Source organism: Formica exsecta, unplaced genomic scaffold, assembly GCF_003651465.1.
Source record: "Formica exsecta isolate Colony F162 unplaced genomic scaffold, ASM365146v1 scaffold115, whole genome shotgun sequence".
NCBI lineage: Eukaryota > Metazoa > Arthropoda > Insecta > Hymenoptera > Formicidae > Formica > Formica exsecta.
In genome coordinates, this window is record NW_021848490.1 from 407,736 (window position 1) to 423,396 (window position 15,661).

The following is a 15,661-nucleotide window of genomic DNA, read 5'->3' on the forward strand; positions in this document are numbered from 1 at the left end:
TATATATAAATATTTTTATAGAAATATTTCGTTTATATGTATATATATGCCATTTCTCGTAACGTATATAAGATTTAAATAAATTGAAAATAATAATTTTAAAATTTGGAATTATATAAAAAAAGATATCATTTTGTATTAATTTAAGATTCTACAATATGATGATTTCTCATTAAATAACATGCGGTCAACTCTAAGATGTTTCACATTTTCATATTAAATTAACATTCACGAAGGCGTTCATACATCCAGACTAGAGCACTTAGAATTACTTATTTTTAGTCACTAACCCTGTGTATATCCTTGCACGACGGTTTTGATTTGTTTAAATACAATTATCGCACAGCTTCGTCATGCAATCGACTTTCGCGTTGGTCATCTTGAACTGAAAACATTTACAGTAATCGTTCCAATACCTGATTATTCGAAAACATTCACGCGACACTTAAAATTTCGTCACTTGCATCTTATCTGCATTTAAAAGCAAAATATCCAAATATCTATTTCATTTGAATCAAAGTCAATGTATTTGCGACATAGGCATCGATACATTTGTTTTCTTTCGATAATATTTAATTACGATTGCGTCGATTATCTTAGAAACAATGCAAAGGTAAATCTCACACGTAAAAAGCACATTGTTAATTTATAATTATCCAAGGTCCCTACAAACCGGTTCGTGATCGACAGAATTTTGATCCCCCAAAACTCAAAATGTTTTTCCTTTTACTTCCAAGAAGCAGATTTATATTCGGCGTCACGAATGAATTATTTCAAAATATCTTACGCGCTGATGCAATTCTCTACTCGAATGAATTTATCTTTTTCTTTTGAATGCGAAATTGTTTCACAATTATATAATATATATATATAACTCTTAATACACTGTAATACCCTCCTATTCCGCATTCATTATATCGTGCTGTGAAGATTTTTAACTCAAGTCGATCCAAGCAGCTTGTCCACAGGATCGGACGAAGAAGACGATGCAAGTGCGCGGTCGGGAAACTCGTCCGACGTTAAAACTCGTTAAAAATTTCTCGCATCTCGTGTACTTTTCTACGTTCGCGAAGCCTTTCCAGCGGCGGCATAAAATTGGATGCGCGCGTTAACGCGTGACGCCTGATGTGTTATTTCTGAACAATCCGGCCCAGCTTCATTTTGAGACCATCGGCCCCAAATCCGGTCCCCTATACGATACAATCTTATCACAAAGGTCATTACTACAAAATGTTTCTTACATTCATTTCTTCGCTATCTATCGGTTTTTGTTTTTTTTTCTTTGTATCCGTTTCGTTTTTGGTATATTTGCACGATTTAAAACCTAAGAAATCGCACGCGCGTCGGTCCCGCACGATCATTGTTCGTCCTTTCGCGTTTCCTTTTCCAGCCTCCGTCTCTCTCGCATTTTTTTTTTTCATACACACACATTATCTCGCCTACACGCCCAATTCGCCGTGACGCATATATATGTGTGTGTATGTATATTTATATATTATATAAACAGACGCCATGAAAAGCGCTGACAGTGATCTCGACAATAGAGCCGATAAAAATAGTTCTCAGTCGATAATCCGATTTATGAACATGTATGTATATGTATAGTTATGTATAAGAAATTTCCTTGCACAGCTCGTGCCGCGGCTCGTTCCTCATCCTTTTGACCCCTTTCAAACGACGCGCTAGTCAGCCGCGAGAATTCTCGTCGCGCTCTCGACACACACGCGTATACACGCACATATCATACACACGTACACATATATGTATATATACATATATGTATAATATATTTATATATCTGTATATATATACAGGGAGGGTTGTGGACAGACAATTAAAGTGGTGCGTTAGCTTCGTTCGAGGAACCCAGCTCGGTCGTTGGTATCCTCCACTTTCCGTTCCACTTTCTTGGCTCTCTTCGTCTTGTTCCTCTGCACAATTTCTCGCTCGTGATCTTTCGCACGTACGTCCAGCATCGTGAATTCTCCTGCGAGTCCGACTTTTCGCGTGTGCAGCCGCGATCGAGAAGGTACAAGGCGCGAAGTTTCAGCGTGATTGCAAAATATGAGCGATGTCGCGCCTTCGTGGACAGGTGGTATAAGCGCGCGAAAGGTCGTAAGGATGAGAGATGAGAAGAGAGAAGAGGTCGACCGGGCAGAGGATCTTACGGCGGAAGTGAGAGCGCGTTTGAGCGGGTGTTGTTCTTTATACAGGCACCGACAGACACAGATAGACTGATCGAGAGACTGACCGGGGAATCGTGATTGATCAATCGATCGATCGAGCAAACGATCGATACCGATTTGACTGAGACTGACATGGCACGGCGACTCCGATCGAGAGTACACGGTCACAACGTCACAGGCCACCTGCTGGCACACAAACAAACACACGGACAGGTTAGTCACCACCACACACCAGATATAAAGATTTATCTCCGGGCAAACGCGCGCGGTGATGGTTTTTTCGGGGATTCCGCGAGATCTACTGTGCCCAATTATTTGCAGACAATCAATCTTGAATTGACCATCGTGGGTATTATTATTTGCTACATTACAAATGTAGTATGACGCGATATGATCAATTCTTTATGAAAATAGAAATCAATTAGAAATTATTCAGAAATCAATAAATATGTTATCGGAAAATTAGATATTATATAATTCTCTATTATATTTTTTTATATTGGCATTGTTATGTAAAAAATAAAAATTTAAAATTATTTCAAGATATTGTCTTGTTGAATTAATATTCTAATAAGGCAATATCTTTTGAAAGTTCGTCTGATAAGAAAATTGCGCACACAAGAGTCACTTCGACCGTTAAAGTATTACATCAAAAGATCAAATTCGATCTTTGCGGAATCTCCAAACCGACACCGTGCATCGTGTACACAGGTAGTTTGCCGAGTCGTTCTTTTCAGACATGAGCAACGAGCATCCATTTTGTTCAGCTTGACAGACAGTCACAAGGAAAAAGAAACAAAGTGTTTGGCAGCGTATCGATGGAAACTCGTTGCTAATGCAACGCGGTCGGTGAAATTCGCCGACGGTTTCCGGATTTAGAGATTACATGCAAATAACTGCAATAGTAGTTCAAATTACGCGTAACATATCCAATAATCTTTTCATAGTTGAAAGCTGTTTGTCCTCGATTGTCCCAAGCGGAAATTGCGACAACGGTAGAATAAGGATAAGTAGAACATTTTTCTTGAATGTAAATTACGATTACTTTCGGAAACGATCGGTTTACCCACCGCTTGTGACGATCGGCTGTACACTCCACCCCCCTCCCCCCAAAAAATCACATGGCAATGTTAGTACTACTAACTAATAAAGCGTCGTAGCGTGATTATAACCATAAAAAACTTAATGATATTATTATCACGTGAGAACGTATCCAATTCTGTGCGCCTCAAACATTGAACGAAGGATACACGCGATATAATAGCTGCTGATACAATTATAATGAGTGAGGTAGATCCTTGTGTGTATCGCTCGTATACGTATGCCGACTCAACTGCTGGCTTAAACTACGTGGTTATTGAAATAGAGAGCTAGATAAAGAGACAAAAAGAGAGATAGAAAGAGATAAATTACAAAAATACACGAAGAAAAAAAAAACAGAGAGAAAAGTCAAATCATCAAATGGTTACAAGGTACGACTCGTGAAACGCTGCGTGAAAATTTAAAGCGAACTACTCTTACTCTCCTGGGGGAAAAAGCTACGTTGTTAGTGAACTTCACGTACGTAATTTCACTTTGTGCAACAGTAAGTTAGCACAGAAAGCTTTACTGGCAGCCTTTTGCAACGAGATGTTGTTTGATTGCGTCACCCGGGAACGTGCCGCCAGGTTTGCATCTTCGAGATTCGAAGAGACGACCATGTTTTCGACACCGTGTGATAAATACGGGCGAATACGATGATTTGAAAGACCTGTATTATATTACCGCGTATTTAGCGATGAACATGGATATTCAATTTTCACCGCGCCTGCGTTCATATTAAAATTGTTTTTCTTTATATACTAAACGTTTTACTTCGTAAATAAACTGAATTCAAGAGTGAATGAGCATGTTTAACGCTAAATATGCACTACCAGAGTCCGTTCCTACGTAACAAACTGTAACTCGAAAATCGAGTTGAGTTGAAACTCGGGAAGCTTTTTATTCATCTTGCGTGTGAAAAAGTCTATTTTGAAATATTACATATTAGAGCCATTTATTTTGAAAGCTATTGTATTTATTGTGAAGGCAAAAGTCAAATGAAGAAATCTATTTAAAATTGATTATATCTATTACAGACAATCACATCATAAAGCCTTTACATGCAAATTTATTTATCTTTTATGAAAGCGGAATGAAGTAGTCTTTATAACTCTTGCATGCAAATTCCCTTATGTGTTTGACGAGAATATAAAGCATACATAACATATACTCTCAACGTATGCATTAAAATTCTCTTAAAATTCAATATGCAAATTTACTTTCGATATAAATGGCCCATTTAACTCCTAAATGGATTGCGCATTGTCTTGAGTAATTATATTTCATCGGATTCACTAGATTTGTTGTAGAAATATCGGTCATAATGTTTGAAATCAGTCATTATAGGAAATCAAGTTACTCGAAATATAAATATGCTAATATTAAATTTACTATATTCGTTAATCCTATCCTATTTCCTTTAAAATTACTGGAATGGATTGTCGAAGAAAGTAGGATTTCTATGTTTAATTCGGCACTGAAAGGATTAATAGATGTAATGTATGATATACGATCGCGACGGACGTGAACAGAATAGACAGATTGTTGGACTAAAAATGTACTGAGAATTCACACGTGGGCGGACCAGTAGGTAGAAGAGAGAGAAGACAATTCGGCGGGACAGTTCGCACAAGCGACACGTTAAAACGATAAATTACGTTCCTGAACCTCGGAAGAAAAGTCAAGTCCGATGAACAAGAGAGTCTTCTGGATTATCACAGCCTCGTTTTGATAGGACGACGAAGGTGTCGCACGGCGACGTCTCCTCTTCGGCGTCCGAGGACGCTCGATCGTAGCCCGTTAGTTCGCTACCTTCGTGAAAAATACTGTTTGACTAGAGAACATTGTGGAATCCTGCCACCTAATACTTTTGTTTGTCTATCTATCGTTAAATAGCGATACTCCGCTACGGAATAATGATTAATTATCGCGGTTATAAATTAAACGCGCGAGCGTCGTCCCGATTAAGGACGCCGTCGAGCCGAGATGTCCGAGAAGTCCTTGGTATCTACCTACGAACGCTCTGTGACGTCGGCTAGTACGGCTTAGAGGCGTCCTTGGACCGTTTTAACTGGACCTTCAGCCGCTTCATGCCAATCTGGAAACCGTGCATTGTTTGGATCGCCACTTGCGCGCTCGTTGCATTATCATACGATACGAAACCTGAAACAACATTGTAAAATGCAGAATTTATACATTCCATTCGTCCGTATCGCATCGCGCGGTTTGCAAAAATTCGAATCGGAATAGAATTGATTCTTATTTTGTTTCCTCGGATAAAATATTTAAATGATATAGTTTGAATATAATATTATTTCTTATTCCGGAACGCACTGAATCGGAATTGAAAATCAGAAATTGCTTTAGTTTAAAACTCTCTCTAGTCACATGTACTCATTACAAAGCTATCTTCATATTTAAACACTCGTCTTATTCCTTCCATTATTCAACTGTATTAATTCAACTTACCGAAGCATTTGCTCATGTGCGTGTGCTTATCTATGAAAACTTTGGCGGATATGACGTTGCCGAAGGGCAAAAAGGTGGAGATGAGATCCGTGTCGCTGAATTCCTGCGGTAGATGGTAGATAAAGAGGTTGCAACCTTCAGGACCCTCAATCTGCTTGTCTGTGTTAGTGAACTTCGTCTTCTGGGTTGCCGCCGCCGCAGCGGCTGCAGCTGCCGTGAACGCGGGAAACCCTGAAATCCGAACGCGTTGTTGATAATGCTTGTGTTATTTTCTTCGAAGTGACATAAATCGAATTTAAAAAAATCTCGTCGAAAAAGACACATTTTAAGTTTACCTTGTATCTCAATATATTGTAAATTACGATTTCTCAAAATTTGACTTACGCTATTTCTCGATAAAAACGACTAGGTCAATATAAATCGACGCAATGGCTTAGCGCACACATCCCAGCTTATAGAAATGCATGCGAAGGCGAGGAGATATATTTAATTAATTGAGATATATTAGATTTATTCAAATCTAATCCAAAAATGATTATGAGCAAATAAACATGTTAATGAAGAATAGAATGAGAAATGTCATTACATATATATTTATACGATTATTATGAAATTAAATTATAATTTGTAAGCATGATATTATAAGAAGATATAACAAAATTTTATAAGGTCTTAAATATTTGCAACAATGGTATTGCAACATATAGTTTTATTTATTTTATTTTTACAAATATATTTTGTTTACTGGGATATGTGAGTTATCTAATAGATACATGCGATCCAATTGGTTGTCTTTTTTCAAATATTCATTTGGTTCACTTTCATATTCTTGTGTTACAGGTATCCCGATTCTTTCAATGACTAATTCCTTTTATTGCAGGATCATTGATCAATTTTAATATCTTGCATTTGCATCAATTTCATAAAATGTTCTATGGATAAAATTTAAAATTAGATAGCTGGTTATATATGCGACATCAATCAAAGATAAATATTTAATAATTATCAAAGATAATAGTTGGTAATACTAAAAGGTAATACTTGTAATGTCAATTAAATTGTCCCAGATTCTGTGTTCTAGATTCTAGCAGCAGTTAGTCATATCATGTTGCAAAAAAGTATATTAATCCGAAAGTGAATCATATGAATGACTTGACGCTATAGACAATTCACAAAAATATATATTCAGGCAGTCTACTTATTATTACTCACTATGCAATTCTTTCTTTTCCACCGTCACCGTCGTTTTTCCAATGAGAGCTTTAATACGCACAGTTCACTCATTAGAAAGTAGTATTTTTTGTGCGTTTATGTGCATACAAAAAAGCAGTCTTGATTGCGTTTAACAATTATTTTAGCGTTATTTTCTGTATATATCGAAAGTGGCTTGATGCAAACAATTACCTGCATATTGTTGCAAACTGGAATAAGCGTTGCTCAGCGAGTCTTGAAGCCCGTTTAGGGGCGTCCCCGTCAAGGAGTTGAGCGTGAGAGATGTCACAGGACTAAGACTGCCTCCGGTAGACCCTTAAATAGAAATATTATGGTCATGTCATGTCACTTTTTATTGATCCCCAAGTGCAAATTTCGACGATACCCAAGCCCAATTAATTCTGCGGTATGCCTTACATGCTGTGATGTCGAAAACATCAATCGCCATGGCTCTGACTTTGTTATCACCATTAGAAAGCAACTTACGCAATACGACGAACGAATTTTATCAAAGAGTTAACTATTAAATATTTATTAAATAATTATTAGAGAGCGACAATTTTTATTCGAGAAAAATACGAGAAAGTTAATTAAAAGAGTTTCACGGTATATCATTCCTCTCGATTTTTTTCTTTTGCTGATTGTATCCGTTAATCCAATCTGGAGTTTACAGTTTAAAATTGATATACAATATATATTATATTATATTAATATAATATTAATATTTATTATTAATATTATATTAATATTAATTTTAATATATATATAACTCATAATATATTAATTATAATTGAAACAGTCATAAATAATGTTGAAAATATATCTATATCTTTTTGAAGATACATATTTAAGATTAAGGAATGTATAAAAAAATATTTATAAAAATTTAAACTATGCATAAATAAAAATAAATTACAAAAGTTGCAATATGGCATATAAAATATTTTGCTTAATAGAAATTTACATAATATTTTTGAATAATTGGAATTTTAGTCTCTCAGGCATCGTCTTTCTCCCCGATATTGACGAGAAAATTTGTTTTACGTCACAATATAATTAACAATAATAATTTAGAAATTAAATATAAAATACATTTCTATATATAATATACACGCGACCATATATTATATAAAAATATAAGGCTTGCAAATTAATTGCGAATAAATAAGCGTTTTACAAAAAGTTCTACTTTTTTCTTCATTATGCATAAACATCATTGCCAATTAAATTCTTACGGAAAATTGTGCACTCTGCAATCTGTTAATTGCGATAAGCATTTGTGTGCGAGAATCATATATTCCCCCAGTACATTTCAAATATACACACAGAAATATTCAGTCCGATATGTACATATTGTTAAAACAACAATTTTATGATTAATAAAGGATAAAAATATTTAGGTTCCTACAAGCGCCAACCGGGTCTCGCCAATTAATGCATTAATTCAATGTCTGAGAAAGTTTTCACAACAACAATTCAGCGCGCAGTACCAATCACTCACTAATTGGCTCTTCTATTCATATCGTGAATAACATATATATAAAATATACATACACAGCGTCATAAAAAAACTACTGCTACAATCTTTTAATTTACAAAATTCTCTGCTTAACTTGGAATTAAATTTTCTTCAGTGATTTTGATTGAATATATTTTATATTTTATATTTATATATATTTTTTCATTTTCATTTAATGTTTTACGTTAAATATCTTTTCGACTTATACTTGAATTAAAATTCTATTAAAAACCAAGTTAATTTAAACTTAATTAAAAAGGTTTTATTATCTATTTTTATTAAATTTCTAATTCATAAATTTTTAATTTTAATTTCAATTTAATCGAAAATTGTTTTAATGCTTTAAAATTAAATCAAGTAAATGAAAACATCCTATATATTTTTGAAATTGTTTGGTTTTTACAACTGACTAAAATAACATATATACAAAACATGAAATGTATCGTTGGTAACAGGGGAGACCCGTTTGATTAATTAAATCTGCAGTCAATAATAATTATCTTATATACGTTATACAAAATATACAAGAGACAATAATAAAAATTATATACGAGTGACAGAAGAGAAATGACGAGATAAGGATTCGAGAGGAAAATATATGTATAGTATAGTATTGAAGTGCGATAAAAAATCAGCCAAACAATTTTTCTTCCTGTATGAATGTCTCACCTGTATTTCCTGTTTTTCCCAGAAGAGCAGCTACGCACGAAAAAAATACGCAACGTTAAGATGTATATTCATATAAAAGAAAACGAAAAAAAATAAAATACGGTTGTAATCATTTGTTATATGACATGTTTAGTACGATACAAAAAATAATAGAACATTTCTGTCTATGGTTTGACCCACTGTATACGAGCTTACATAATAGCATAAATATAATATACAAGCGTCATAATTCATTAGATGGTAAATATAATTCCCGCGGAAGACTATTTTTCATTATTAAACATATACATTATATTCTTATGTAAATCTGTGATAAGTTTTTTGGTAATTATATATGCCAATTTATTTGTATTTAATGAATTTATGCAAAATTAAACATTATTATACAAGAGAATTTAAGATTCTATAATAGGTTTAAATAAGAAATCAAAAATCGATTTTACCCTTCGCGTTAATCATCAAAAAAATTTTGGTAGATAAAAATCGATGATTAAATTATTATAAATATTTGGATAGAACTGATTCTCAATACTTGAAAAATACTTTCTAATTCTCGATCGTAATTGTGGTTATTAATTACATAATTGATTGTATTGAAATGGTTGGTTTGATATCTCGCATTCGAGGAATAATCTCTTAATATACGATGTATTAAATCGCGTAAGGGAGTATTTGGATCCATTATGAAAATTGAAATGTAGGTAGAGGCAGAGGAACGTGAGGGAACTTTTGAGAAAAGAGAAGAGGGGAAGTGCGTGCGCACGCGTGCACGCGGACTATTAAATAAGCGAAATGGGGAAATCAGACTGTCAACACGATTAAGGCCCCTTTTGCATGATTGAAATTAATTTAGTAATTGTTAATACTGTACCAGGCAATGCGACACGTACATAGCGACATACCTGCTGTCGAATTTGCCAGGCCGCTTAATGCTGAAACACAAAACACGTTTGCGGTATTAACAAGCAGAGTCGGTAATATATATAGTATATTCTCGCGAAATGAAGCTTTGGCGGGATTTTCCGGGTAAAATACTGCCAATATTATTTTTTTAATTGCGATTGGGAAATTGCAGAGTCAACGGTACGCGTTTACTTGTGTCATCAAATTAACATGACGAGTCAAGTTTGCTAGCTTGGAATGTTCGTAAAAAATATTTGTTTTTCTCTTAAACGTTATTACATCACATAAGTTTCTTATAGACAAACTATGCAACATCTGCTAATTGAAAAAAAAATTATGTGGTAAAATATTTAAAAGAATGATATTGAAAAAAAAATTATGTGGTAAAATATCTAAATAATTTATCAATATAATCATATTTTTCAGTATTTATTATATAATTTGATGTAAAAGATTTATTATCCCCTTTTCTCTAATATTAAGCTTTTTATTTTCATTCTAATATATTAAGCTATTTTATTTATTCAAAAGTGTATTTCTTACAGATAATTTATATTTCACATATAAAAAACAAATTTTATTGTATATAAATTGTTAAAATAATTTCGAGAATAGCTATAAAATCACATTTATTATTTTGCAATGTCACGATCTGCTGAGTTTCTTCATAATCAATTCGACTGTTCATTATTATTATAATTGTCTAGAAAACTCATTTTTATGCAATTATGCAATTTATGCAGTATTTGCACAATGTTTTACGTCTAAAAAAACGCAATGATGCAACCTGCATGCTTGACTTACTTTTCTGTTGATTTTACATAAATCATACAAGAAACGTCGTATCGTGGACACGCAAAGTAGAATAATAAAGGTGCGTTAGTTTGCTTTGCTGATACTCATGAAAGCCGGTAAAGAAATAATTATGCAATTAACTACGAAAATATACATCTTACCTGCAGATTTTATACATTTACATGGTTCAAACACATACAATATAAAAAAAGATATGTCACTGGAAATTTTGACACAATTGATTTAGTATGTTGTTTTTGGCGACAATTTAATTATTTCACGATTAATCATTTTACTTTAATTCAGGCTTAATCACCAAATTCATTTAATGAAAGAAACAACTATAACGAGTTTGATCATTTTATTGCGCATAACGTAATAATAAAAATAATAATCTTTATAATAATTATATATATGCAAAAATAATTTTACAAATTACTTTAGAGATTTGGTATCAAATATGCATTGTACCTAATCTAAACTAATTTGTAAAATAACATTTCGATCAAATATATGCTTATATATTACAGTTATATATTGCTTATATATTGTTTTATATCTTTACTTTGAATTTGGCGATTAAGTTTATATATTGGATTTTTCATAATCTACAAACGATTCAAATTTCAGAAGTCAGTCGGGATTTAAAATCGCGTGACGATATAAATTATTGTATTGGAATGACAATTTTATTATTTATATGTAAAATTATTTATAAAACTATTTTGGTATTGATTTTGCTGAGATAGAGAATGAAAATGCTAACTATAATATTATATTAACATATAATCAATTTAGCTAATTTAAATATCTAATAAATATTATCATTTCGAAACTGCGTGTATTTTTAGTACAACATATACACACATACACACACACAACATGCAAATGTAAAGTTAAAATTGAACATGTAATCGTAAAATATTCTTTTCCTCTCGACTGACTTCTGGCATGCATTGTTTACAATTGTGCGTTACGTCTTGGAATATCTGAACATCCCATTGTACCGTCATTACAGTTAAAGTCTGTTAATACACTTTTCGAGGACAAGTATAGACACGCCGTCGCATTATTACTGTCACCGTAATATCGAAACTTCGGCTCACTTTATCCATGCAATACCTACAAAAGCGTGGACAGTTCACCCGTTTGCCTGAAACTTCAACAACGCATGCGATCATTAAAGTCCGACTATGCTCAAGCAAATTTACCGTCTAGCGCGAGTAACATACGTGATGCATAAGCATATGGATGGTTTGTACAATTGATGGGAGAACGGATATATATAACGTATGCTTCGAAGTATACGCATGTAATTCGGAGCACTGGACAGTTCCGCACGGAACTTACAGCTGCACGTTAATGTACGATAATGTGTTCTCCGATTATACACCTCGCGAAATATTCTCTACTCACTGTTTGGCGACACCTGGAGGTTGCCGTTTCCGCCGGTCATAGCTGCCAGAGTGACGAGGTTCTGCATACTCATCGGCGATACGCCCGCGTTCGCTGCAACATAATGCGCCAAAATTTACCGTGGAGAGCCTCGACGTTAATCATCTAAACCGCGATAATTTTGGGATAATATAACATATCTTTTGTTGGTTGACGCAACAAGAACTTGTGTGAATTAAGCTTTGCCTAATTTGAAATAAATTCAACTGCATACGGGAAATTTTTTATCCCGATTTTTTTAATGATATTTTCTGGTAGTACATTAAGGACATATCAATTATCATTATTAAATTAAATTTGACTTAGAAGATCTTTTCGAATTTAATTCAAATTTTAAGCTTGACTGTATATCGAAAGTAGACAACACGTCATTTCGAAGCTGATTCGTATACATTCATTGCGTGAACTTATTGCGTGACTCTAGAATATCATCGAATGATCATACGTTCCGCAGCAATGAACGGTAAACACATATCTCAGAATAAAGTTAATGATAGACACGGTTTTGGCATCATTGTTCTGGCATCCTTCCCAATCCCATAAAACGTAGAATTTTATTATTGCGAAGCAAGCTAACGTAGGACATTCCGTTATAATTTTCGAAAAGATATGATTCACATGGGACTCGATCGGCGGAAATTGAAGAACGTAAGCGTGAAATAATATAATTTATTCTGACACTGATATAATGGAGGAATATAAAATGCGTGAAAGAATAATTTCAGAGAAGGAACGGATAAAATCTGATTCCTCTGACAAAAGCAGATCTATCGTATTCTATAGCGCTTCTATAGCGTCGGAACAATGGTGCGCCTGACACATTTTTAAGCAAAAGCGGATTTACATCTCCCGCGAGAAATTATATATTTAAATTTGCCCATAAGATTTACGTTTTTAATTCGTTCGCAAAAATAAGACTCTTATAAGTATTGGAAGGTTAACCGTAAAGTGGGGTCAAAAGGTAACGCGTCAATTTAAATATGCACATTTGAAGAAGAGAGAGATAAGTTTAAGAATCTTATACGTTAATTATTCTAATATTAAAAACATAAAACAGTTGACGCAACTTGTGCGATATAAAATGCAAATGCACGAAGCGGGTGGATAACATGCATTTTGAACTTGTTATAAGATTATGCATAATTTATTATAAAACATATACGTGTGAAAAAGACGCAAGAAAAGATAAGAATGATAAATATATCATTACTTTTTTTTAACTATCAATATGTACAATTTTACTTCTTATCTGATAATTTTATTTATCCGACAATAAAAAAAGATCTATTAAATTGATATCAAATATGTTTACGATACGCTAATTTTTTATCGATTTCAATATATATTCGTACATTCCATACACATATATATATACACACACACATATAAATACGTTTTTAAATAAAATTAAATACAAATTTATAAATAATCATTAGAATAATGTCGATGCAATAGAGGCAAGAATATTGATTACTTTTTTTTTTAAATTAATAATAATCAAATACGGTTATCTTGAAAAAAGATCTCATTTGAATCTCTGCAAAGTCTGTTAATTACATCTAATTGGTATTCGAAAAGCGACAGCACAATGAATGCAAATAAGCAAAAATAAAAATGGATAACAACCAATCGACACTGACCATACTCACCAGCGGTGTTGCTCAGAGATGCGAGGGTGGCCAGACTTTGCAGATTCGCAGGGTTGATTTCCGCCGGACTCGGTACAGCGGGGGGCGCTGCGTGCGCGGGGGTTGCCGCTCCAAGGCCAAGGTGTTGTTGTAACAACAATTGATGTTGCACATTCGACAATGCATTCGCCGCCCCCGCGTTAGCAGTGACTGGAGTCGCGGCGCTCGTTGTCGCCTGCAATTGTTGCAGCAGCTGCAACGATGCAGGCGCCAAGGTATGCGCGTCATTCTGTGAGCAAACGAAATTTTCATCATCCAAGTACGCGATCATAGTTTTATCGATATAAATTCTTTATAATACCAGCATGCAAAATTTTTATAGATTTTCTGAAAACATCTCATCTCATTTTTACTTAGCCAAGAATCTTTGATTGTTTTAAATGGTTTTATAAATGATTTATAAATCTAATTTCTTTCTCTGTTGGGATTTTTAAATATCTTCACAGATCCTTAATCCGGTTTCTCGGTGAATTTTTGCTAAGAAAAGATCGATTGCAAATTCGTCAGAAAATACGCTTTTTCTTGTAAAGTTTTATGCAAATCTCATGAAACGTTTAATAAAAACAAAGGCTTTGGTGCAGGTAGTCGCGTTGAACTGCATTATATGCGTTCGAAGAATACAGGCCATGTTCTTCGAAAAAGTCTCAGTTCCTTTTTTTCATATATTTTGCATAACAAAATTGAGGTCGCCGTGTAGAAAGTCTCAAAGGCTAGATAATGCATACGAGTGTAAGGCGCTCAAACGATAGAACCATGAAGAGCATTCTCGTTCTCGATGCAAATGGAATCTTTGATACCGGCCAAAGAGCTTTTATTATAAAATATTAAGCACACGTACGGTCAGGTAATGCGGCGCGATGTTGACTCCCGCGATATTCCAGAGATTCGACTGGAGTTGCTGCATCCTTTTCTGGTCCTTTTCCTTTTGCGTGTCGGCGAATTTTACGACTAACGGCGACGAACAACCCTGAAAATTGTGTAATATTGACATAGCTTAATAATAGGTGTGAAATTTAAGAAATGTTGATTGCAATTAGAATTCGATATTTCGACGATTAAAATACATGTAAATTAAAAATTAATAATATATAATTTTTTCATATACAATTTCACAAATAATTATTTTTTTATATATTACTTATACAAATATATTTTCTTATAAAACTTTTCTGTAATATAAAAACACGAAAGTACAATATAACGCACAGTAACAATAAGTGTTCGAGATATCAATTCTCTAATAAATTGTTATAGTTTTTTGAAATAATGCATTAAATTTTCTTCATATCAATAGCTGAGTATTTCAAAATTAAAGCAACTAATGTTCATGCTGTGATTTAAAGGTAAAAAAGATATATAATATTTCTCTTCTATTCTCTGTTTTAAATTTGAGAGATATTCATATTTCGAGAATTATATCAACGTTTTCAATGATATATTTTTTGTCTTGCTTTCTTAAATTCTTGAAAAAGTTTCTCTGTCATAGTTCGATACTCTTCTCATTAGTTTCGAACTTCTATCATAGTTCGCTCCGAGTGTCGTTTTACACCTGAATTCCATATCCCTCCGCCCGATGCATTATTGGTTCAAGTCCAAGTTCAACATTGGCGTGAGAACGGATTTGCTGATGATCGGGCGTTACATTGGGGGAAAGAGTACTTTTACGTTTGACGATATTCGGGATG

At 33.7% G+C, this 15,661-nt stretch overlaps 1 protein-coding gene across 20 annotated transcripts in view; it reads right to left on the minus strand.

Annotated features, from left to right (window-relative positions):
* Window positions 1-502: 502 nt before the first annotated feature.
* Window positions 503-15,661, minus strand: part of LOC115237804 (CUGBP Elav-like family member 1) — a 419,211-nt gene continuing 404,052 nt past the window's right edge. For 12 of the 20 annotated variants that reach the window (XM_029811095.1, XM_029811111.1, XM_029811197.1 and 9 more), the window contains 9 exons: window positions 14,815-14,943; window positions 13,929-14,205; window positions 12,250-12,342; window positions 10,026-10,067; window positions 9,136-9,165; window positions 7,140-7,262; window positions 5,736-5,966; window positions 5,279-5,429; window positions 503-2,372 (listed from right to left, as the gene is read on the minus strand). In XM_029811095.1, coding sequence (XP_029666955.1) covers window positions 5,302-5,429; window positions 5,736-5,966; window positions 7,140-7,262; window positions 9,136-9,165; window positions 10,026-10,067; window positions 12,250-12,342; window positions 13,929-14,205; window positions 14,815-14,943 — 1,053 coding nt within the window. In that variant the 3' untranslated portion in view covers window positions 503-2,372; window positions 5,279-5,301. The remainder of the gene's footprint in view (window positions 2,373-5,278; window positions 5,430-5,735; window positions 5,967-7,139; window positions 7,263-9,135; window positions 9,166-10,025; window positions 10,068-12,249; window positions 12,343-13,928; window positions 14,206-14,814; window positions 14,944-15,661) is intronic. The other 8 variants (XM_029811231.1, XM_029811203.1, XM_029811184.1 and 5 more) reach the window with 7 other exon arrangements.